This window comes from Aquarana catesbeiana, linkage group LG03 (genome assembly GCF_042186555.1).
Source record: "Aquarana catesbeiana isolate 2022-GZ linkage group LG03, ASM4218655v1, whole genome shotgun sequence".
Lineage (NCBI taxonomy): Eukaryota > Metazoa > Chordata > Amphibia > Anura > Ranidae > Aquarana > Aquarana catesbeiana.
The window spans coordinates 654,368,294-654,394,426 of record NC_133326.1 but is presented as its reverse complement, the minus strand read 5'-3'; the positions used below and the strand labels follow the sequence as shown (position 1 = coordinate 654,394,426).

The following is a 26,133-nucleotide window of genomic DNA, read 5'->3' as shown; positions in this document are numbered from 1 at the left end:
TAGCAATAAATCTGCAGTCTCCAGGAGGGTGTGTAAAAGCCCCCCCTGCCAATCACCTTAGATTTTATGTCAGTGGCAGTAAAAGGGTTAAATTAGTCCTCTGAAGAACTATTTTGGCTGGAGCAGGACTAAATGCAGAACTGAAGCAGATTAAATGTTCTCTCATTTCTCCTGTCCAATTTCATCAACATGCTAATAACATTTTCAAATAAAACTTTTTTGTTTTCGTTGCAGAACTTATTTTAGACTCAGTGATGCCATTACTGGGTCTCTGAGCTGCTCTATGTAATGCAGCTAGATCATGGCTGGTGGGAGGGGCCAGCAGTGTGCTGTACATAGCTTCCTAAAAAGCATAACAGCGCCTTGCCTCAAACTCTGCAAGAGTCCTCAGCCCTAATACAAGCAATGGCCTTGCCTCTAAGAGAGGGTTCTGCAAACATTAAAATGCGCTGATGGATGGATGTTGGTTGGCTGGACTTCTATGGATCACAGGAGTGCAATTCGTTTTTGCACTCCTGTGACCCATTTTCAGCAGATAGTGGGCTGAAATCCGCTCTCTGCTGACGTTACTGATTTCAGTCCAGGCATCGCGTCATCCCGTCCACCGAGTCTGGATCTGACAGGTGGACACCCATCTCAGTGAGCCGCTAAGAGCCTGAGACGGCTGCTCCACCCCCTCTACAGAGCTCAGCGCTCCAATGGGCGAGGGGGGAGAAGAGCAAAGAGCCGCTTACTGACAGTCTCTAGCTCTCTGCTAACGGAGCTCTGAAAGCCGAGTGATCGGCAGTGTTCGATCGCTCAGTTCTCAGTGCAGAGGCGCCGGGCGACAGATGCATCATAAGACTGATGCTGCATCCACCTAGGCAAGCATAATTGAGGGAAAAAAAAAATCCTTTACTTCTCTTTTAACTGAAGAAGCTGACTTTAGAAGCTGATTGGCTACCGTGCACAGCAGCACCAGATTTTGCATTCTCCAGTTTTAGTAAATCTCCCCCAGTGTGTCTAGGTCAGCCTTTTCTTTAAAACTATAGAACACATTATCAACCCACTGTAACAACGAGCACAGCAGAGAAGAGGGGTTATACAAAGCCCACCAATTCCATAAACATTAAAATCACCTATTATTTTATCATTATTCACCTTCATCCTCCAATTATCTCCTGTGTCTGGCTTTATTCGCATCATCCAGGTCTCATTAAACCAGGTGGGATCTCTGTAGGAAAAAAAAAAAAAAAAAAAAATATACAGTTCAGTAAAATGTGAAAAAAATAAAATAAATAAAAAAAACACACACACAAGGAAGACAGTGGAGACTTCACAGATCTGCACACAGCTTAACAAACTTAAAGTGGTCCTAGCAACGGATAGATTTTTTTTCCTGCTCAATAACGTGCCAGTGTAGCACTCACTCTGAATTCTCATCAAGATCACAGCACTTCCCCTGACAATGCCTTCGTTGTTTTTTTCTTTCTAAGAAAGACGGAGCCATCTTTGTTAAAGCATCATCCAGGGTCTGATCCACTTCCCGGTCTGAGATGCCCACCCGGACATGAAAACTGCAAATCTTGGTGCAGTTCTTGGCTGTGTTCACAAATGTCTGGCGCAGATCAGCCCCTGATGCATCTTGTCACCTTGTAACCTGCTACAAATATACAAATGTTGCAGTCTGTTGCAGTCTGATCAACAAGGAACAGGTGCCCTATACACACTATTAGATTTTCTGCAGATTTTTGTCTTCAGATTTACCAAAACCATATAATATGAGGTCAAACCTTAAGAGTTTAAAAATTTGTATGCAATCAGGCAGGCCCTTGCACTATATGGTTTTGGTAAATCTGAAGACACAAATCTGCAGAAAATCTACCGGTAATAGCGTGTATGGGGCCTTAGGAAAGGTTTCTTCCTGCCTGCAGACTGATGGTAACATCTAAACCTAGGAAAAAAAAAATCAATGGAGCACAAGGATAGCTTTTAAAGCGGAGTTCTACCCTAAAGTGGAACGTCCGCTCATCGGATTCCTCCCCCCCCTCCGGTGCCTCAATTGGCACCTTTCAGGGGGGAGGGGGGGGGTGCAGATACCTGTATAATACAGGTATCTGCACCCACTTCCGGGAATAGCTAGCCGCAGCTAGACGCAAATGCCCGCCCACCCCGTTGTGTTCTGGGAAATACCCAGTTCCCACAACACAACGGGGACCAGTGTAGACGCGCATTCGCAGTAGGGAACCGGGCAGTGGAGCCGCAACGCTTCACTTCACTTCCTGATTCCCTGACCGAGGATGGCGGTGGGAACAGCCGAGAGACGAGCGATCGATCAGCTTCGGCTGCCGACACTGCTGGACCCTGGGACAGGTAAGTGTCCATTTATTAAAAGTCAGCAGCTGCAGTATTTGTAGCTGCTGGCTTTTGATATTTTTTGTTTAAGTGGACCTCCTCTTTAATGATAAAATGAGGAGCTTTTCTCATTATACTGTATATTGTGAAATCAGATCTTTTTTTATGCAAACTTGTAACCATACTGAAAGATCAACTTTCAATGAATGCAAAACACCAACTTAAGCAGGGAGGGAGAGAAACTCTGTTCTCGGGCACGGTGATGAATTGAGATCAGGCTCCGTTAACTATTAACTAACTACCTTAATGCAGAGAATGCATTCAAGTAAAAATCTTTAACTGCTCAATTAACCTGCCCCAGTGATGGTCACTATTAATCTGCTGATGCTTACAGTGATGTCCCGTGAGCTGGAAATTGTCTGTGCAGGGTGGGACTGAGTGCAATTGCCAGAGATATAAGAAGATCATATTCCATTTTGATTATGGTTACATGTAAACCACAAGAATCTACTCACATGACATGCAGAACCTGAGCAATAGCTACACCGCCTGTCAGGTCCTCATACGATGAGCAGGGACCCGACACTTGAAAAGTTTGCATCTAGAAAATCAAAGAAAACACCCACATGTAAAATATGGTTATAATTCACGATCAGTACAAATATTTCCATTGTTACCAGCAGCATATATGATGTCACTAGAAAATGCTAACCAATGAGAATCACAACTGAAACTTCTTTTTCCGGTAAGGTGTCCCAGAAGAATAACAAAAAAACAACAACGAGAGAGAGCGAGCGCGAGAGCGAGCGCGAGAGAGAGAGAGAGCGCGCGAGAGAGAGAGAGAGAGAGAGAGAGAGAGAGAGGCGCGCTCTCTCTCTCTCGCGGAGAGAGAGCGCGCGCGAGAGAGAGAGAGAGAGAGAGAGAGAGAGAGAGAGAGAGAGAGAGAGAGAGAGAGAGAGAGAGAGGCGCGCTCTCTCTCTCGCGCGCTCTCTCTCTCGCGGAGAGAGAGAGAGAGAGAGCGCGCGAGAGAGAGAGAGGGAGAGAGCGCGCGAGAGAGGGAGAGAGCGCGCGAGAGAGGGAGAGAGCGCGCGAGAGAGGGAGAGAGCGCGCGAGAGAGGGAGAGAGCGCGCGAGAGAGGGAGAGAGCGCGAGAGAGAGGGAGAGAGCGCGCGAGAGAGAGGGAGAGAGAGCGCGAGAGAGAGGGAGAGAGAGCGCGAGAGAGAGGGAGAGAGAGAGCGCGAGAGAGAGCGCGAGAGAGAGCGCGAGAGAGAGGGAGAGCGCGAGCGAGAGAGAGAGAGCGCGAGCGAGAGAGGGAGAGCGCGAGCGAGAGAGAGAGAGAGCGCGAGCGCGCGAGAGAGAGCGCGCGAGAGAGAGCGCGCGAGCGAGCGCGAGAGAGAGAGCGCGCGAGCGAGAGAGAGCGCGCGAGAGAGAGAGCGCGCGAGCGAGAGAGAGCGCGCGAGAGAGAGCGCGAGAGAGAGCGCGAGAGCGCGCGAGCGAGGGAGAGCGCGCGAGCGAGAGAGGGAGAGCGCGCGAGCGAGAGAGGGAGAGCGCGCGAGCGAGAGAGGGAGAGCACGCGAGCGAGAGAGGGAGAGCACGCGAGCGAGAGAGGGAGAGCACGCGAGCGACAGAGGGAGAGCGCGCGAGCGACAGAGGGAGAGCGCGCGAGCGACAGAGGGAGAGCGCGCGAGCGACAGAGGGAGAGCGCGCGAGCGACAGAGGGAGAGCGCGCGAGCGACAGAGGGAGAGAGCGCGCGAGAGAGAGCGAGAGAGAGCGCGAGAGAGAGCGAGAGAGAGCGAGCGAGCGAGAGCGAGAGAGAGCGAGCGAGCGAGCGCGAGAGCGAGAGAGCCTCCACCCCTTCACAGGAAACTCTGCGCGACAACACCCCTTTAACCACTGGGCACTTAAACCCCCTTAATAACCAGACCAATTTTCAGCTTTCGGTGCTTTCACACTTTGAATGACAATTACTCAGTCATGCAACACTGTACCCAAATGAAATTTTTGTCCTTTTTTTCACACAAATAGAACTTTCTTTTGGTGGTATTTAATCACCGCTAGGTTCTTTATTTTTTGCGCTATAAAAGAAAAAAGACCGAAAATTCTGTTAAAAAAATGCATTTTTCTTTGTTTCTGTTATAAAATTTTGCAAATTTGTAATTTTTTCTTCATATATTTTGGTCTTTGTGAAAGTTATAGAGTCCAAAAGCTATGGTGCCAATCTCTGAAAATTGATCACACCTGAAGTACTGACGGCCTATCTCATTTCTTGAGACCCTAACATGCCAGAAAAGTACAAATACCCCCCAAATGACCCCTTTTTGGAAAGAAGACATTCCAAGGTATTTAGAAAGATGCATGATGAGTTTTTTGAAGTTGTCATTTTTTCCCACAATTCTTTGCAAAATCAAGATTTTTTTTTTCTTTCACAAAATTGTCATATTAGCAGGTTATTTCTCACACACCACATATGCATACCACAAATTATACCCCAAAACACATTCTGCTATTACTCCCGAGTACGGCAATACCACATGTGTGAGACTTTTACACAGCGTGGCCACATACAGAGGCCCAACATGCAGGGAGCACCTTCAGGCGTTCTGGAGCACCCAGGCCAATTCTGACATTTCTCTCCTACATGTAAAAATCATAATTTATTTGCTAGAAAATTACATAAAACCCCAAAACATTATATATATTTTTTTAGCAAAGACCCTAGAGAATACAATGGCGGTCGTTGCAACTTTTTATCTCGCACGGTATTTGCGCAGCAATTTTTCGAACACGTTTTTTTTTTTTTTTAAAAAAACAGTTTTGTGCTTTCAAAAAAAACAAAACAGTAAAGTTAGCCCAATGTTTTTACATAATGTGAATAATGAAGTTATGCCGAGTAAATAGATCCCTAACATGTCACCCTTCAAAATTGCACACGCTCGTGGAACGGCGCCAAACTTCACTACTTAAAATCCCCATAGGAGACGCTTTAAAATTTTTTACTGGTTACATGTTGTGAGTTACAGAGGAGGTCTAGGGCCAAAATGATTGCTCTTGCTCTACCGATCGCAGCGATACCTCTCACATGTGTGGTTTGAACACCATTTTCATATGTGGGCGCAACTTACGTATGCGTTCGCTTCTGCAAGCAAGCACACGGGGAAATTTTTTTTTTTTTTTATTATTGTTCATTTTACTTTATTTTAGTTTGAGGCTTTTTTCCAAAAAATACATTTTTTGATCACTTTTATTTCTATTACAAGGAATGTAAACATCCCCTGTAATAGGAATATGACATGACAGGTCCTCTTTACAGTGAGATATGGGGTCAATAAGACCCCACATCTCACCTCTAGGCTGGGAAGCCTGAAATTAAAAAAAAAAAAAAAAGATCCTAGCTTCGATCGTAGCGGTGAGTGGGGGGGCGTCCCCTCTCGCCTCCCGTAAGAATGATCAAGCAGTGGAACAGCCGCTATGATCATTCCTATGGTGTAGGGAATCGCTGGCTGAAAAAGCTGATATCTGAATGATGCCTGTAGCTGCACCCATCATTCAGATATCCCCGCACAAAGTCAAGAACGTCGTATGACGGCCGGCGGGCGGGAAGTGGTTAAAACACATTTTTTTTTAACACAAAGTTGTCCATTTATACAATATTTCTAACACATAGCATGTACATACCAAAAATGACACCCCAAAATAAATTCTCCTACTCCTGAGTACGGCGATACCACATGTGTGAGACTTCGACAGCCTGGCCACATACAGAGGTCAAGTACAGCCGAGTATGGCTGAGTATAGCCGAGTATGGCTGAGCATGGCAAAGTATGGCAAAGTATGGCAAAGTATGGCAAAGTATGGCAAAGTATGGCAAAGTATGGCAAAGTATGGCTGGGTATTGCAGAGTATTGCGGGGCATTGCGGGGCATTGCGGGGCATTGCAGAGTATTGCAGAGTATTGCAGAGTATTGCACAGGGTCATTGCAGAGTATTGCACAGGGTCATTGCAGAGTATTGCACAGGGTCATTGCAGAGTATTGCACAGGGTCATTGCAGAGTATTGCACAGGGTCATTGCAGCGCATGGGGGGGGGGGGATGGATGTGACTGTACATGTCACTGAGCTGCGCTGTGGGCACTACACATCCAGCCCGCAGCGCGGCTCCCATCCGATCTCTCCCCCTCTGTACCGATCGGTACAGAGAGGGGAGGGAGGAACCGGCGTCATGACATGACGCCGGTTTGTTTATATGTGATCGCTCCGTCATTTGATGGAGCGATCACATGGTAAACGCCCGCGATTAGCTGGCGTTTACCGTGATGCGCCGGGTCCTCTGGACCGGGCGGTCACGCATGTTCCCGTGTGAGCGCCCCAGGGGGCGCGCGGGAGCAGTTTTCTGGAATCACGACATATGACGTGATCCCAGAGTTATCCAGCCGCCCTGCAGCCGTCATTTGGCTATGGGGCGGTTGGCAAGTGGTTAAAATTCAGCTGCTTCCACCATGCCATCATTTGTTACCGAGAATTCCTCCGACATGCTGGAAGATATAAGCAGACAATTACCGAGCCTGGCGATTATAAATTATACATAATAACCTAGGGAGGGAAGTAGGCTGCTGTCCTGAAAGGCTCGTAGAAATAGACTTACCGGTAAGTCTAACTAAGGTTTACTCCCTTTGCCTTTTAGGACAGCACCTTGGAGATAAGCGAGAGCTTACTTCAGGGTGGGACCACTGCTTGTAAAACCTTCCTACAAAAGGACTGGTCTGAGGCTGACAGTAGATCCAACCTGTAGTGCCTTATGAAGGTCGAGAAACTGGACCAAGTGGCAGCCTTGCATATCTGCTCTGGTGATGCCCTGACCCTCTCTGCCCACAAAGCCACCACTGCCTATGTACAGTGAGGCAATATTCCCTCTGGAGGTTCTAAACCTAAAAGGACAGGTATGCTTCAACGGCTTGTTTAAGCCACCTTCCTAGGGTACTTTTATCCCCTTTGACTTTAAGATTCTTTGTTACTTCCAAGTACTTTAAGAGGCACCTAACGTCTAAAGTATGGAAGGCTTCTTCTCCTGGCCCCGAAGGCATGGGGCAGAAAGTAGAGAGTATGAGCTCCTGTGTGTGGTGAAAAACCGAAGACACCTTAGGTAGGAATGCTGGATCGGTCCGCAGCACTATCCTGTCCGGAAGACACCTCATAAAGGTCTCCTTGATTGAGAATGCCTGTAATTCGCTGATTCTACGTGTAGATATCATTGCCAAGCATTGTCTTTAGGGTCAGGAATCTTAAAGATGTCTCTAACGGCTCGAACGGCGACTTAGTGAGTCTCTGAAATATTAAAGATAAATTAAAGATAAATCCAACTTGGGAAAACTAATAAGAGGCCTAGGCCTAATTTTTGCCATAGCCTTAAAAAAAATAAATAAATAAATAATAGAGATAGATATATATATATATATATCTGACTATCAAGGGTTCCCTTGACAGGGCCTTTGCCAGAAAAATTGATAATGCAGCTACTTGTGCCGAGAGTACTTGCTGCTAAATCTGTTTCCATTCCTTCCTGGAGAAATTCTAAAACTGAAATAGTGCAACGAAATTAAAGTTCTTGCAGGAACACCAAGAATTGTAACACTTCCAGACTTTGAAATAAATAGACCTGGTGACCTTCTTCCTACTTGCTAGAAGGGTGTTGATAAGTTTTTCCGATAGTCCCTTTTTCCTTAGAATTTCTTCCTCAGAAACCAGGTAGTTAGATTGAGGTATGCTGGATCTGGATGAAGAATCTGACCTTGACCCAGAAGGTCCTCCCTGACTGGTAATCTCCAGGGAGGTTTTGCTGAGAGATTCATTAGGGTTGAGAACCAGGGTCTCTTTGGCCAGAAGGGAGCAATTAGGATCAGATCTGGACTCTGCTCTGAACTTTGCTAAGAATCTTGGTATTAACTGAAACTGGGGGAAAGCATAAGACAGGGGGAAGTCCTATTTGTGAGCTAACGCGTCCACTCAGAGTGCTTGATCCTGTCTCTGGAGAAAGAAAGACGATGTTTTTGCATTTATTTGGTTTGCAAAGAGGTCTACCTGAGGAAGGCCCCAACTTTCGGTGATTGTCTCGAATAACTCTTGGTTTAATGACCATTCCGCTTCCCTTACTTCCCCCCTGCTGAGAAGGTCTGCTAGGGTGTTTTCCGTGCCTTTCAGATGGACTGCGAGGCCAAATTGTCCTCTGCTCAGCTCAGGATTTGATGAGCTAATTCCATCAGGGTCTTGCTCCTTGTGCACCCCTGCTTTGTTAGGTATAATACCGCAGTCATGTTGTCCGATAACACTGGACGTGCTGTTCCCTTAGAGCCTGCTGGAAGAAAAGAAGGCTTAGATGGATATCCTTCAACTCCCTCCAATTTGAGGACCTTCTTGCCTCTGGCTTGGACCATACGCCCTGTGTTGTCTGTTCCTTGAGGTGAGCTCCCCACCCCCATGCGCTCGCACCTGTCGCTAATCTCCGAGTTACCGGAAAAGTCCAGGGGAGTCCTTTTGAGGTGTTCCTCTGGTCTCTCCACCACCAAAGTGATCTTTTTGCCTTTGTTCCCATTTTGAACTTCTTTTCCAGAGGCTCCTGGTGTGTCCAATTCAGTAGAATGTCTGACTGCAGATGTTGAGCATGAAGCCTGGCCCACTGCACTGAAGGGATTGCTGCTGTCAACAGGCCTAGAACTGACATGGCTTCCCTTACTGAAACCTCTGTGTTGGTTTTAAGTGTTCTCAGAGCCATCTGCATTTTTCCCCCCATCTTCTCTTAAGGGAGGAAGATTCTTTGTTCTATTGAATATAATTTCTTATCCAAGGAACCTTACTCGTTGAGACGGTATCAGATTTGATTTCTGAAGGTTCAGAAACCAACCTAAGCTGTTTAGATGTCCCTGGGTTATTTGCAGATTGACCATTACCTGATCTTTTGAGTCTGCCAACAGTAGTAGGTCGTCCAGATAAGGCACGATGGACATACCCTTCAGTCTCAGGGACTCCAAAGCATCTGCCATCACTTTCCTGAATACTCTGGGAGAGGAGGAAAGGCCGAACGGCAGCATCCTGAACTAAAGTTGGCAAATCTCCCCACTTCCCCAAATTGACTGCTAGTCGCAGGAATTTCTGCGATGAAGCTACAATTGGTATATGGAGATAAGCATCCCTTAGGTCGATGGATGCCATGTAACAGCTGGGGGGGACTTTTTGTACTTTATAGATTGATTCTCAACCTGAAGATTCTGAACCAGACGAAATTTCCCTGATGGTTTCTTGACCAAAAAAAAAAAAAAAAAAAAAATGTGGAAGTAAAGACCCCTCCCTTCCTGGTACTTCGGGACTTGAGAAATAACCTTCTGCATCCGTTCTCTCAGGCGAGACGTCATAGCCAGGGCTTTCTCCTGATCCCTCGAAAGGTTTGTAATGTAAAATCGGCTTGGGGATGTCTGTGAAAATTCTAGCTGATAGCCTTGACTGATTAGATTCAGAACAAACGAGCTTTTTCCCAACCTGGCAGGAAGGCCTGTAGCTTCCTGCCTACTGGTAGATGGTCGTCATTGCTTTTTGGAGCTTTGCTCAGGGGGTCTAAAGATCACCCCTCCTCTGCCTCTCCCCCTTTGAGGGTTCCAGTGTCTTTTCTGGTTCGGATCTTTTTCTTTATGGGCTTGCTGAAAAGGACGAAAATTCTTCCTTTGCTGCACCACTTTCTTTTTCTGCGGAAAAGCTTTCTTCTTATCCACCGTCCTAACGAGGACAGTCTCTAATTCTGGCCCAAATATCAGATCTCTTGTAAAGGGAACTCCGTACAACTTCACTCTTGATGCCGAGTCTCCTGACCAGATTTTAGGCCAGAGAGCCCTCCTGGCTGAATTAATAAGGACTGAAGATCTGGCCGAAATCCCGATGGGATTCTGCCGAGGCATCTGCCATGTACTTGACCACTCTTAAAAAAGGTAGGGAAGGACTCTAGCAAATCTTTCCTAGAAGTGCCTGCTACCACATGGCCTTTAAAGTTGTTCCAACCAGCATTCCATGTTTCTGGCCACTACTGTAGAGGCCATTGCCGGCTTTAAGTTAGACAAGGACGAATCCTAAGCTTTCCTTAAAAGAGAGTCGGCCCTTTTGTCCATGGCGTCATTAAGCACAATCATATCCTCAAATGCAAGATCAGCCCGTCCGTCTTGACATCAGGGAAAAGGCGGCATCAATTTTTTTTTTATTTCAAATTAACGCCTCGTCCTCCTCAAAAGGAAACTTTCTTTTAAAGGGCCCTAGGAAAAAAAAAAAAAACTGTCCTTTTTCTGGATCCTTCCATTCCTTTCTAATTGTGTCAGCCAATACTTTATGAACCGGGAAGACTGTGTCTGGCCTCCTCTAGCCCCTGGTACATTTTGTCATGCAACGATAGTTGGGCTTTTTCCTCTTGGATTTCCAGGGTGGTATAGACTGCTTTCACTAAGTCGTCCACCTCTTCAAGCATCAGTTTATATCTGGACACTCTCATTTCCTCCTCCCCCTCATCCTCCTCTGAGTCGATTGTTGAGGGGGGGGGGGGGGGGGAATACTCTCTCTTCATCTGACTCACTTTCAATCGATCTAGAAGTGGTAGGAAGAAGATTGGACTGGGAGCTCTGTTCTTGGCTGGAACTTTGGCCCTGCTTCTTCATGAGGGAACGTACTGTCCCTAGTCTCTGCCAATTCTTTTCTCACCTAGGAAAAGAGCTCCTTACACTCCTGTGCGGACTCCTCCCTTACCGATCCCGCAATACAAGATCTGCAAAGCAGTTTGGCCCATGAGTCCCTTAGTGGGTTCTTGCATGAAGGGCATTTTCTTCCCATAGTTCTCCGTTTTAGTAGTGGCTTTCTATAAAAGACAGAAAAAACCCACAGACCCCCCCCATTAAGGCAAGATCTACACCAAAGCAGGGAACAAAGAGAAAGGGTGCCCAAAGCAACCACAAAAAGTGCCCCAGAGTCTCCCATCCATGCTGAACCGCTAGTAGGATGTAGCCCTATAGCAGACAGCTGCAGGAAGTCACATATCACAAATAAACCCAGTGAAAGAGGCACCTTTCCTACCTGGGCTTGGCCGGGATTCTAGGCGCCTTCCGGGGTCCCCACTCTGGAAAGGCGGAAGGAAACCCCGGCCAGACGACCCTCCCCTTCCTCCTGCATTCTAGCAGCAGGAACCACTCACTGCTACACCCCACCAGAAGTTCCCACCCCCCTCACCCCCACCAATGGAACTGATGCACATGCCATCCAGGACTCGGAGCCAACATGCCAAGACCTGGCATGCACACCCAAACTGAGCACACCCGTGACCCCCGAGCGCAAGGCGTAGACAAAATACGACAGACCCTTAATCCTGTGAGCCGGCGAAGGAAGCGAGCACCGGAGCAACCCCCCTCTTGTGCAGGGAGGGAGCTGGTCTGGTCTGATGATTCAAACTAAAAAGGTACTGGCAAAACCCTCTCCTTAGAGAGAGCGCAGCCCCTCTGGTTCCCCAGCAGTGCTTCCACCATGGCGGAGGAAACACAAACTGATGGCATGGTGGAAGCAGCTGAATTTAAAGGGGCGTTGTCACGCAGTGTTTCCTGTGAAGAGGTGGAGCCATGCTCTCTCCAAGGAGCTGTCCTGAAAGGCGAAGGGAGAAAAAGCTTCTCATCAGGCAGCTGACCAATAAACACTTGCCATTCTGAACACTATGATGGTTGCTCACTCCGAAGCTGTGCATTGAGTTGTATGGACTACTACACTGGCAGTATGCAGTATAATGGCCGCTTCGTGCAGCAGGGTGGCCAGCATGTTTACAGTTAGTTCACTGAAAAGGTGAACTTGCCCTTTAAACGCTTTTTTGTTTTACCTTAAAGTGGAACTTTAGTCAGAAAATTAAGTCCTGCTAGATCACTTCAGGCTGGCCCCTTTTGCAGGTATAGCTATATAAAACAATAAAAAGTAGTGTCTATACTGTTTAAAATCAAGTCGTACACAGTCTCATCCTGCTCTGCACATTCTCAGTTGCTCCCCATTTTTAGGCACTGCTGAATTTGTAGAGGCCAATCTGCAAAAGCCTTAAAGTGGAATTAAACCCTCCTATCCTTTACAACCAAGGAAGCTGCTTCAGTTTGATCTGCAACTGGCATGGTGCTGCACATGTGATCGGTTATGACACCAGCCATTTGATGGTTTGACAGTTTGGTTAAACTGAACGTAAACCCTCCTATTGTTTTCAGCCAAGGAAGCTGTCATCTTGGCCTCTGTTTAATCTTCAACTGCCATGATGCTGCACATGTGATCAGTTATGACACCAGCCATTGGATGGTTTGACAGTTTGGTTGAGAGCACAACCAATGTGACAGTTGTCATTTCCAGCATTCCAGGAATGTAACTGTTTTTTTTTTAAAACCGTTAAATCGATGGGTTTAGTTCTGCTTTGAGGACACACACACACAAAATGTGAGTTAGACCCCTTTCACGCTGAGGCACTTTACAGGTGTTTTAGTGATAAAAATAGCACCTCTCCTCTCACTCCAGCGGTGTGCTGGCAGGACTCTCAAAAAAGCCCTGCAAGCAGCCTCTATGAGGCGCTTTAGAAGCGGTGTATACACCACTCCTAAAGCTCCCCTGCCCATTGAAATCAATGGGCAGTGCTGGCAAAGGGCCACTGCAGCAGCACTTTTAACCCTTTTTCGGCTATTAGCGGGTGTTAAAAGCGCCCCACTAGCAGCCGAAAAGCGTTGCAAAAATGACTGTAAAGTGCCGCTAAAAATAGGGCACTTTCACACTGGGGCGGGCGTCTTTAGCCGCGCTTTACTGTCTACTAGCAGCATGCTTTTAATGGCTGAAAAAGGGTTAAAAGCTTTGGCGGCACTGCCTATTGATTTCAATGGGCAGGGGCGCTTTAGGAGTTGTGTATACACTGCTCCTACAGCACCTCAAAGATGCTGCTTGCAGGACTTTTTTTGAGCGTCCTGCCAGCACTGGAGCGAGAGGAGAGGTGCTTTACAGCCACCTGTAAAGCGCCTCAGTGTGAAAGTAGCCATAGCAATTCCAGCATCCCATGGCAGCGTAATTATTGCTCGCAGTCCCCTAGGACACGTGACATGCCTCAGGAGCTTTCTGGAATGGTCCTGTAGTCCCCTAGGACACGTGACATGCCTCAGGAGCTTTCTGGAATGGTCCTGTAGTCCCCTAGGACACGTGACATGCCTCAGGAGCTTTCTGGAATGGTCCTGTAGTCCCCTAGGACACGTGACATGCCTCAGGAGCTTTCTGGAATGGTCCTGCAGTCCCCCAGGACATGTGACATGTCTCAGGAGCTTTCTGGAATGGTCCCGCAGTCCCCCAGGACATGCCTCAGGAGCTTTCAGAGTGGTCCTGCAGTCCCCCAGGACATGTGACATGTCTCAGGAGCTTTCTGGAATGGTCCCGCAGCCCCCCAGGACACATGACATGCCTTAGGAGCTTTCGGAGTGGTCCCGCAGTTCCCTAGGACACGTGACATGCCTCAGGAGCTTTTAGAGTGGTCCCGCAGTCCCCCAGGACACGTGACATGCCTCAAGAGCTTTCGGAGTGGTCCCGCAGTCCCCCAGGACACGTGACATGCCTCAGGAGCTTTCGGAGTGGTCCCGCAGTCCCCCAGGACACGTGACATGCCTCAGGAGGTTGCAGAGGGGGAATATATAAGCTCTCAAAATAGTACCAACTCCCAGAAAACAAAAAGTATACATTAATGGCAGGGAGGTGGGGGCTAGCTAGGAGGAAGAGGAGAGCAACCTCTCTTTCGGAGGTGACGTTCTGCTTTAAATGCCATCAAGCTATTTCTTACTGTCACTTTCTCACTGAGATTTCCCTTCACTTCCTGTCCTGGAGATGCCACAGGAAACAAGTGGAAATCTTTCCAAAAGTAAATAAAAATTTGCTTCTAAGGCGTTCAGCCTGTGTGCATCCAATCCCCGTGTTTCAGTGCGCCCAGGGAGCCATAGGCACAACCTGTCAAAGTCTATGGCAGGATGGATTATGCTGCAGCTGGACGGGGCAGAAGGTTGTACTGAGCGGTGCTTGTATTTGGGGGGGACCCTGTGCATTCAGAAGAACTGCATTCTGGGTGGACGTCCCTGATGGCATAGGGTGCTAAACGCAACACGCTGGGTGCTGCACCTGTGCCTCTCAGGAGCACTAATAACAATAGGTTTGGATGCACATGGGTTGTCATTTATTACCAGGCACCCTGAAGGTTTATTGCAGTAAATGTCAGATCCTCTGCAATATAAATATGCCCTAGAATTGAATCTACTTGTGTGTATGCATGGTGACATATGGTGCAGTGCCAGTATGGGGCACTGCAGGTGTAGCATGGGGCACTGCAGGCGTAGCATAGAGCACCCCCTCCTCAGGGTAATAGAGAGTCCTGGGGGGATAATAAGCAATTATTTGGGGTATCAGGTAAGAAGAAGGTCACACTGCACACCCTCCCCCAACAGTGCCCATTCCCACCATGTACCCATGTCAGCAGGGGGTCACTCTGCTCCTCTCTCCTCCTGACGCTCATTTCCGCTCTCTGGCCGGCTCTTCACCCTTCACGTACACCGGGGGGATCACTCTAGGCCACGCCAAGCCAAATTCAAACCACTTCTGTCCTCCACCGGCCACCGTACCAGCCACGGCTGACTTCCACCGCGCGTCACCTGTCTACACCCGCCCTCTTCTGCTCATCCTCCAATCAGCGTACGGCTTTCACCAGTGGCCACGGGCAACGCTTCCTGAAAAGGGGCCTTCGCTCTCTCACTGTAGAGGATTAGGGGCTGTCTTGGGCGATGCCTGATTGGGAAAAAAAAAAATATGTTGTCTATGGTTATTAAAAAGTATGTGACGTGTCAGACACGCCTAGAGAGTACAGTGCATTCCTGACACATTACTTAATTGTTGCCAGAGGTTGCAGACATCCCTTAGGATCATGGAAGAAATTCTGGGAATAATATGGATTGGTGGATGTTGTGTCCACAAAGGGGAGATTTCTCTTCACTTCCTGCATAACTCCCAACTGTCCCTGATTTCGAGGGACTGTCCCTGATTTGGAGCAATGTCCCTCGTTCCTCCTCACTTGTCCCTCATTTTGGTCTGATCCATAGAGTTGTATATAAAATGCACTTTTTTATCTATCACAAAGTGTTTCCTAGTGCTAAACCTTTCATCCAAATTCTAAATTGATGCATTTGTAAATTTTAAAAGTCAATATAAAGGAATAGTAGTAGTAAATAAAAAAAAAAAAAAAAAAAAAAAGCTCTTGTGGATTTAATTAACCTTTTGTTTTTTTGTTTTGTTTAATTCTCCTTTAAGAGGGTGTGGCAGGGGGTGTGTCCTATGCCGACATACGTTTGCTAGTAGGTGTCCCTCATTCCCATCTCAAAATGTTGGGAGGTATGCTTCCTTTTTTGTCTTTCACCCATCAATTTAGGTGGGCAGTGGGGAGTTCGCCTTTCTATTATGTTTGACATCATTCAGATAGGTAGGAAGTGAAGAGATTTCATATTGCTTACTGTTTAGTCTGAGACCCCTCAGATATATAAGTGGTGAGGTTTCTTCTCACTTACATTTTTTTTCTGTCACCCATCAGGTAATAAGTGGGGAGATTTCTTCCCTCTCCCAGTTCTGTCACCCGTAAAGTAAGTAGGAATTGAAGAAATTTCTCTTTGCTTCCTGTTTCGTCCGACACCTGCCAAATACATAAGAAAAAACGGAAACTATAAAAAAAAAAAAAACGGAACAAATACTTACCTTAAAACCTGTCAGATAGGAAGTGGTAAGATTTCCTCTCGCTTTCTGTTCTGTCACCAATCTAATAGGAAGTAAGTGAAGAGATTTTCCATTCACTTCCTGCTTGTCTAACACCCATCAAATATGTAGGAAATGGGAAGAACACTTTGCAAATAGATGGGAAGTGGGGAGACTTCCCTTCACATCCTGTTTTGTCTAACACCTGTCAAATAGGTACGAAGCAGGACATTTTCCTTTGTTTCCTGTTTTGTCTGACACCTGTCAAATAGCTAGGAAGCAGGACAATTTCCTTTGCTTCCTGTTTTGTCTGACACCTGTCAAATAGGTAGAAAGCAGGACATTTTCCTTTGCTTCCTGTTTTTTTCTGACACCTGTCAAATAGGTAGGAAGATGGGAGCTTTCCTCTAGCTTTATGTTTTATCTGACACCTGTCAAAAAGATAGAAAGTCCTCACTTCCTGTTTTGTCTGACACGTTAGAAAGTGGGGAAATTTCCCTTTACTTTCGCTTCTGTCTGACAGCTGTCAAAGTGGTAAAAAGTGGGGAGATCCCCCCCCCTTACTTGCAGTTTTGGCTGACACCTTTTAAGTAGGTAGAAAGTGGGGAGACTTCCCTTCACATCGTGTTCTGTGTGACATCTGTCAGATAGGTAGTGAGGTGAGATGATTTTCCCTCACTTCCTCTTTGGTCTGACACCTGACAAATATGAAGCTGGGAGGTAAGAAGCAGAGTTTTTCCTTAGCTCCCTGTCTTTTCTGACACCTGTCAAATTGTCTGACACCTGTCAAAAAGACAGGAAGTAAGGTAGATTAATCCTGTTTTGTCTGACATTTGTAAAATCATTAGAAAGTGGGAACATTTCCCTTTACTTTTTTTCTGTTTGAGAGCTGTCAGAGTGGTTGAAAGTGCTGAGACCTACTCCTCTCTGCTTTGCCTGACACCTGTCAAATAGGTAGGATGTGATTTGACTTCCCTTCACTTCCTGTTTTGTCTGACACCCGTCAAATAGGTAGGAAGGAAGAAAAACTGAAAAGTGTATCAAATACTTACCGTAATTTTCCTTTCCTGACGCCAATTCATGCCAGCATACATATGATATAGCTCAGCCCCTATATCCACCCACAGGATCTGTTTAAGTCTATAAAAGTCTGACTGAGAGCAACCTCCCCTACTCTCAGTAAAAAAATAAAAGTTAAAAAAAGGGAGAGCAATCCTATGCTTCCATGGATTGGCGTCAGGATAGGGAAATTATGGTAAGTATTTGATACAATTTTCCATTTTACCTTACGCCAACATAGCAGCATACATATGATAAATAATGAGCTAAACAGGGAGGGCTAAAATGTATAATCAAACTTTATTACAATGGAACAGAAGCCTGGACCGTCATTCCGTTGAAATCCATTGATGTATGAGCCCCTGGACCTTCCCTGTAGCGCCTGAGGCAGGTGAACTGCACCAACCAGCCTGCTGCTTTGCAGATGTCTCCATAGGCAATTGCCCGAATTTAAAGATGTAAAAATGGGCCTAGCTGAATGGGCCTGTATCACTTCTGGAGGCTCTTGTTTGGTTACACTGTAAGTTTTCTGGATGACATTGACTCTCCAAAATGACAAGGTTTTGCTGTAGGTTCCTCCTCCGAATTTGCCTGATGGAAACACAAACAGGCTTACGAAGGACTTTAACTAGGAAATTACTTGAAGGTAGGCATTTTAGACACCTGGTACATCCAGTGCAAGTTAGGTACTGTCTTTGCCAAGAAGGATGGAACTGCCACTTTGTCTGTAAAATGAAAACAGAAGCCACCTTGGGAACAAAGGTGATCGAGGGGCATAGGCTCCAACTTGTCCGGAAGGTCAAGTGCTAGCTCCAAGTGCTTGCAGATCCAATACTCTGCCCCTTAAAATGATAGCCTGAAGTTATCGAGGGACACTGCCTCTTAAGTGATGACCCACTGAGGACTGCTTTCTGTTGCAAACAGAGTCCTGGCAAGGAAATCCAGGACCAGAATAAAAACCTACTGGGGAACGTTATTCCTCCTCAGGGCAAAGCCTCAGGACCGACCTCGTGAAACATTCCCCTGGCAGTTCACATACCCATTTTCTCTAGTGAAAGCTGAAATGGCTGGAATTTGAGCTCTTACGGAACTAGTCTGAGCCCCAAATCCAGATCCATGTGAAGAAATGATAGCAACTCTGCAACCTCCGGGTTGCGAGGATCAAAATTCTTCTCAGGCAGCGAAGGCTGTGAACCTGTGAAGGCTGTGAACCTAATGTAAATAACATTAGTTGACGCTCTTTCTGGAACCTTGCCAGGATTGGATCACTTTCAGAAGATGGCCCAAGTCCTACAATCCTTCCCCCTCACCGTCCGGTCCCTTGTGGGACTTGGTCCTGACTAGGTTCCATTACTAGGGTAAACCCAAGGCCTGCGGGCCAAATGGCATGCTTGCTATCACAGTGAGACCCTCAGACAACGGGCTCCCCTGGAACTTCATGACTAAAGCCAGTAGAGAAAAGCTGCTAGGTGACTATTCCTTGTGTGAGTGAGATCTCTCACCTACACTGTCGGCAGGTAGGGACTTATCGCAACATCACGGTCTTGCGGGTGTAGATCTTGAGAACAAAAGGAGAATGGGGGAGGTTGCTCTCAGTCAGACTTTTATAAATTTAAACAGTTCCTGTGAGTGGATATAGGGGCAGAGCTATATCATATGTATGCTGCCGTGTTGGCGTCAGGGAATTTCACCTCATCACTTTTGTCTGACACCTGTCAAAATGGCAGGAAGGAAGGAGATTTCCCATTGTTTCCTGTTTTTAGGTAGGAAGTGGGGAGTTTTCCTTTCACTTCCTGTTTTGTCTGACATCTGTCAGGTGAAACCACAGCAGCCAGTGGGGAGAGAGCAAAGGTTGACATAACTGGTGGCCTTTTCAAAGGCTGGCTTCTTTTAAATGTATTTTATTTTTTAGCAACACAATTGCTTTAACTCCGGATTTCTGTCATATGATATTGTTATGCACTCTCAAGAGACAGCATGCATTGTCAGCCTTACATCAGACCAGACTTCAGGTGACCTATTATTAAGGAATTGGGGTCAGACAGACTAAATTAAAAAATACGTAAGGGTGAAATTAAAAACCCCCTCATCCTGAAATGCCCCCCCTTTCCCCTGCCATGCACAGCTCAGTGTGTATTTTTGGCACACATTGGCGCATACTTCAGGGTGATAACATTTTCTGTAAACCTGTCTAGGTGGCCAAAGACCCAGCACCCGAAAGAAGTCAAGGAGAAGAAGTTGGCGTCGGCAAGGGAACATTAGAACATACAAAATGGCACCACAAAATACAAAGCTCAGGGTTCATGCATTGTACTCACAAGGTAATCCCTATTAGGGAGATGAAAGTGTATCTCATAAAAACAGGTGAGGAAAAACAGTTGCCATCATTTCCATCAAGAACCCGCCCCACCAGTGGAGGATGGGAAGAGGTTGGATCTTCAGTCAAACCAGATATGCACTGACTGAGACCACCTAACACCGGCACGGAAAGGAAATTCAAATCTTATTTTAACCTCTTAGCACCGGTGTTCTGCCGAGAAAGTTCCGCTCGGCGTATAAGTTCCCTCCTCTACTGCGCCTGCGCAGTAGGTATCGGCGGAAATAGCCGAAGCAGAACAGCTGAAAATCAGCTGTACACGGCGCCTGTAAGAGGGCCCCTCGCGGGCTCGCTTCGCTCGCCACGCTTCGGGCACGGCCTCGCTGCACTCGGCACTTTTAGATTCCCCCCTCTAGGTCCACTTGGATGGTGGGGAAGGAACCTGGACCCAGAGCGCAGGCGCCGTGTACAGCTGATTGAAGCATTTGAGCTTCGGCTATCTCCGGCGGCTGAGAGTAGTATGTACTGCGCAGGCGCTGCGCCTGCGCAGTACAGGGGGGAACTTATCCGCCGAGGGAACATTCTCGGCAAGACACCGGCACCTCCCAGTCCTTTAAGAGGTTTATGATGCTGGGAGGTGGGGGGGAGCTTAAGATCACGTGACCGCCATGATTGGCTTTCACATGGTGCTAAAACTCCCAACTGCAATGAGTGATCAGGAGCTTTCAGTCAGTCGACGGAAACTGTGCTGGAAGCGCGCTAAGGACCAGGTGCAGAGAGGCCACATATTTGCGTACAACCCATGCCAAGGGGTTAAAAGTGAAAAAAAAAATTGTAAAATGATCATAAAATGGAAGTTTTTGAAGACACACACCTCTAATGTATTATCAATTATACAGAGTATCCAAAAAAGTATCCGAATGACGATAGATATTTTAGGTGTATCAAGGATATCTATAATATAAAATGGATAGACATATAGGCAGTATACTGGGAGTTTATCACTGCCAACACTAAGTAAGCGAATGCACTCCAAAGCTTAGCTCATCTTTCTGTGCATACATTAATGTCTCCACTCGAAACTGCTGGCTTTCTCACAAAGACAGGGGAAGTCCCCTATTCTTGTGAGCAAGCCAGCAGTGGTGAAACGAATCAAGGTTGGTTTCCTCCTTGCAATGTATGCAGTCTTTTTTTTTTTTTTAATTTAAACACAGAAAGAAGAGCTAAGCTTTGGAGTACTTATATTTTTTACCTCATCTAACTTTGCTAGATGTCTGTTTACTAAGCGCTAATGACAGAATAACAGAAACATGTCATGTGATGTGTGATGTCATCATTCTCACATATCCCCTGCGTCATTCTATATCACTCTCTGTCTAAACTGTGGAAAAGTCTCTTTCCTAGAAGACGGCCAGCAAGGACCCCTACTTATGCTATAACATTCCTAAATTAAGGTCTCATGCACATGGGGATTTGGAGGCTCAAAAGTGCTTAAGTGTAAAATTCCTGCCGCTTTTCCAGGTCCAGGGAGCTGCAGGTGGTCTGTACAGCCAACCATGTAAGTAATTGGCTCCTTTGCGTTGGCGTCTACCTGCACGTGTGCAAATAGCATATTTCACAGACGGTGGAATATGCTATGCATGTGTAAATGCCAACGTACAGGCAGGGCCGGACTGGCCTACCGGGATAGTGGGAAATTTCCCGGTAGGCCACCTGCCCTGGGGCCGCTTTGCAGGGCCGATCCTGGGCAGATGCACAGGGTGCACCCACCCAGGCACCATGAGCTGAGGCAGAGGGGGGCACCCAGGGCTGGCCCTACCATGGGTCCTGCCGATGGGTCCATTGGGCTGCTTCTGAGGGGTAGACAGCACACTGGTCCAGTGCCAGGACATGTGACGTCCATCATAAGAACCGGGTAAGTGGGAGATCCTCCCTCTGTGTAATCCGGCGGCTCTCCTCTCACCCCATGCACTGGTAAGGCTGCGCTGATGGACACTGGTGAGGCTGAGCCGATGGGCACTGATCAGGCTGCATTGGATAGGCACGGGTGAGGCTGCATTGATGGGCACTGATCAGGCTGCACCGATCAGGCTGCACTGATGGACACTGGTGACACTGCATTGATCGGCATGTCAGGACTGGGCTCAGCCCTTCCTTCTCTGAGCTGGCCGCTGAGCTGTTGGCTAATTGCCAGCTCCTATCTCTCCACAGTGACTTGTTGATGATATCCTGCTCGTCAGTCCTGCCTACTTAAGCCGTCCAGTCAAGATGATCTCTGCCTTCACCTTGGTCACATCTCTAGAGATGCTTTCCTGTTTTCCTGTTAAAGACTTGCTTGGCTGACATTCCTTCTGGCTGCAGATCCTGCTTGCTGTTCTACTACACTGTTCTCTGGCTCCCTGACGTTTTGGCTTGTCTGACTATCCGTTCTGGTTCCTGAACTCTGGCTATGTTTTGACTACGTTTATTATTATTATACAGGATTTATATAGCGCCGACAGTTTACGCAGTGCTTTACAACATTAGGGCAGACAGTACAATTACAATACAATTTTATACAGGAGGAATCAGAGAGCCCTGCTCGTTAGAGCTTATTCTCTACTCTGTTTACCTTTTTTTATTATTATTAAACAAGTGTGATTTACTCGCCTTGAGTATTACCTCTATAAGAGGTATGTCTGGTTCCGCTCCACTTCCCCAGTGATTTGGAGGTGATACAGTCCAATGCAGAGGGTTTCTCAACCAGGTTGAGATATACTTTGAGATGCAGCCCCAGGTGTTTCCCACAGATTACATTTCCTGTTTTTTACGGACTGTATGCCTATTCCTATGTACCCTGTACTGCCTTATGTTTCACTCAATAAACTTCTACTTTGTTGATTAAAAAAAAATATGCATATCTCAAATGTATTTCATGTCTCCTTATTAAAACCTTTGGTCTGCAATCGCTTTACCACCTCGTCCTCACCCTGTACAGGTTGAGAACCATGAGGAGTATGAAGTATAGTCCATTGTTGATTCCCGTAGGTTCCGTGGGCGCATACAGTACCTGGTGCATTGGAAAGGGTACGGTCCGGAGGAACGCTCTTGGGTCTCATCCTCGGACGTACATGCCCCTGTCCTCCTCTGTGATTTCCATAGATGTTTTCCCCTCAAGCCTGGTGGTCCTCCGAGGGGGAGGGGTTATTGCGGAGGGGGCACTGTCAGGGCTGGGCTCAGCCCTTCCTTCTCTGAGCTGGCCGCTCAGCTGTCGGCTAATTGCCAGCTCCCATCTCCCCACAGTGACTCACCTGATATCCTGCTCGTCAGTCCTGCCTACTTAACCCATCCAGTCCAGATGATCTCTGCTTTTGCCTTGGTCACATCTCTAGATCTCTAGAGACGCTCTCCTGTGGTCCTGTTAAAGACTTGATTGGCTGACATTCCTTCTGGCTCCAGATCCTGCTTGCTGTTCTACTACATTGTTTTCTGGCTCCCTGACGTTTTGGATTGTCTGACTATCCATTCCGGTTCCTGAACTCTGGCTATGTTTTGACTATGTTTACTCTGTTTACCTTTTTTTATTATTATTAAACAAGTGTGATTTAACTGTGCTTCTGTCTCTGATTCATGATTTCTGACAGGGCACTGATCAGGCTGCATTGATGGGCACTGATCACGCTGCACTGATGGGCACTGATGAGGCTGAGCTGATGGGCACTGGTGAGGCTGCATTGATGGGCACTGGTGATGCTGAGCTGATGGACACTGGTGAGGCTGCATTGATGGACACTGGTGAGGCTGCATTGATGGACACTGGTGAGGCTGCATTCATGGGCACTGGTGAGGCTGCATTCATGGGCACTAATCAGGATGCATCGATGGACACTGGTGAGGCTGCATTCATGGGCACTGATCAGGCTGCACTAATGGGCACTGGTGGGGCTGCATTGATGGGCACTGATGAGGTTGAGCTGATGGGCACTGGTGGGGCTGAATTGGTGGGCACTGATCAGGCTGCATTGAAGGACACCGGTGAGGCTGCATTGATAGGCACTGATCAGTCTGCATTGATGGACACTAATGAGGCTGCATTGATGGGCACTGATCAGTCTGCATTGATGGACACTGGTGAGGCTGCACTGATGGGCACTGATCAGGCTGCATTTATGGGCACTGGTGAGGCTGCATTGATTGGCACTGATCAGGCTGCATCGATGGGTACTGGTGACGCTGCATTGATGGGCACAGATCAGGCTGCATTGATGGGCACTGATGAGGCTGCACTGATGAGGCTTAGCTGATGGGCACTGATGAGGCTGAGCTGATGGGCACTGGTGAGGCTGCATTGATGGGCACTGATCAGGCTGCATTGATGGACACTGGTGAGGCTGCATTGATGGGCACTGATCAGGCTGCATAGATGGACACTGGTGAGGTTGCATTGTTGGGCACTGTGAGTATAATACACTCTTCAAATGTGCTTTAAAATGCATGGTTTTCAAGAAAATAATGATGTTATGATGTTGGGGGCTGGTATAATAATGCTATGGGGCTGGTATGAAATTATTTCCAGGGCTGGTTTTTAATCCCAGTCCGGCCCTGCGCACAGGAGAATCAGCGTTCACACGAGTATGGCCATGTACATTCATTTGCTTGCATCACCAGCTGTACGTGCCTCCTGAAGTCAGGCATTTTATGCCTGAGCACTTTTGAGCCTCTAATACATAACAGATATACATTATATTACCAAAAGTATTGGGACGCCTGCCTTTACACACACATGAACTTTAATGGCAACCCAGTCTTAGTCCGCAGAGTTCAATATTGCGTTGGCCCATCCTTTGCAGCTATAACAGCTTCAACTCTTCTGGGAAGACTGTCCACAATGTTTAGAAGTGTGTCTATGGGAATGTTTGACCATTCTTCCAGAAGCGCATTTATGAGGTCAGCATTTATGTTGGAGAGAAGGCCTGGCTCACAGTCTCCGCTCTAATTCATCCCAAAGGTGTTCTATCGGGGTTAGGTCAGGACTCTGTGCAGGCCAGTCAAGTTCTTTCACCCCAAACTCGCTCATCAATGTCTTTATGGACCTTGTGGACAGCCTTCCCAGAAGATTTGAAGCTGTTATAGCTGCAAAGGGTGGGCAAACTCAATATTGAACCCTACGGACTAATGCCGCGTACACACGTTCGGACATTCCGACAACAAAATCCATGTTTTTTTCCGACGGATGTTGACTCAAATTTGTCTTGAATACACACGGTCACACAAATGATGTCAGAAATTCCGATCGTCAAGAACGCGGTGACTTACAACACGTACGACGAGCCGAGAAAAGTGAAGTTCAATAGCCAGTGCAGCTCTTCTGCTTGATTTCGAGCATGCGTGGAATTTTGTGCGTCGGAATTGTGTACACACAATTGGAATTTCCGATAACGGATTTTGTTGTCGGAAGATTTGAGATCCAGATCTCGAATTTTGAGCCTACACACGGTCGGAATTTCCAACAACAAGACCCCATCAAACATTTGTTGGAAATTCTGACCGTGTGTACGCAGCATTAGACTGGGATGCCATTAAAGTTCATGTAATAGCAGGTATCCTGATACTTTTGACAGTATAGTGTATATAAAAAAAAAATCAATCATATAACCTGTGTGTGGTAAGTTCAAATGACCCGTGAGATAACCCCATTGAATTGAAAACTCCATCATCCATCATAATACAGCAAATAATATGCAGTGAAAATCCTGTATGTGTTTTGGTGAAAGGACACATATACGTAACTGTCCCAACTCCCATGACATTAGTATGCCATGAGTCCGGCAGTCACTATGTACCAATACACACTATACATCTCGTTCACATGTCACCTTAGAGGAAATGGCTGATCTTTCGAGTTTTATTACACTGCAGATATTATTGTCTGAAGGTTATGGGGGGTTTGGGGTGAGTGGTTGACAAAGTTTTCCTGAAACCTTCCAGCAGTTTTATGACCTTGGATCGCCAAAAACAAATATTGAGAGGGACCGTTTGGATGGACTAATGCCCCGTACACACGGTCGGACATTGATCGGACATTCCGACAACAAAATCCTAAGATTTTTTCCGACGGATGTTGGCTCAAACTTGTCTTGCATACACACGGTCACACAAAGTTGTCGTAAAATCCGATCGTTCTAAACGCGGTGACGTAATACACGTACATCGGGACTTTAAACGGGGCAGCGGCCAATAGCTTTCATCTCTTTATTTATTCTGAGCATGCGTGGCACTTTGCCCGTCGGATTTGTGTACACACGATCGGAATTTCCGACAACGGATTTTGTTGTCGGAAAAATTTATCTCCTGCTCTCCAACTTTGTGTGTCGGAAAATCCGATGGAAAATGTGTGATGGAGCCCACACACGGTCGGAATTTCCGACAACACGCTCCGATCGGACATTTCCCATCGGAAAATCCGACCGTGTGTACGGGGCATAAGAGGGGGCCAGACATGAGAACAGGGACTTCAGTACAGGACTGCAATGCAGGGTCAGTGCAAGAATTTTTGTCTACATAGGAGAAGGAGCATTTTGGTGTCCCCCACCCACTGTTCTCCTGCCACCCACCTGTTATGTGATGGTGCTCAATGTAAAGGATATACA

General features: G+C 47.0%; 1 protein-coding gene across 2 annotated transcripts in view; it reads right to left on the bottom strand.

The window, feature by feature from the left end:
• HOOK2 (hook microtubule tethering protein 2) overlaps nt 1–15,106 on the bottom strand; it is a 68,124-nt gene extending 53,018 nt beyond the window's left edge. The window contains exons 1-3 of one of the 2 annotated variants that reach the window (XM_073622716.1): nt 14,858–15,106; nt 2,850–2,935; nt 1,141–1,213 (exon numbers count right to left, since the gene is read on the bottom strand). In XM_073622716.1, coding sequence (XP_073478817.1) covers nt 1,141–1,213; nt 2,850–2,935; nt 14,858–14,905 — 207 coding nt within the window. In that variant the 5' untranslated portion in view covers nt 14,906–15,106. The remainder of the gene's footprint in view (nt 1–1,140; nt 1,214–2,849; nt 2,936–14,857) is intronic. The other variant, XM_073622715.1, reaches the window with a different exon arrangement.
• Between the last annotated feature and the right edge of the window lie 11,027 nt (nt 15,107–26,133).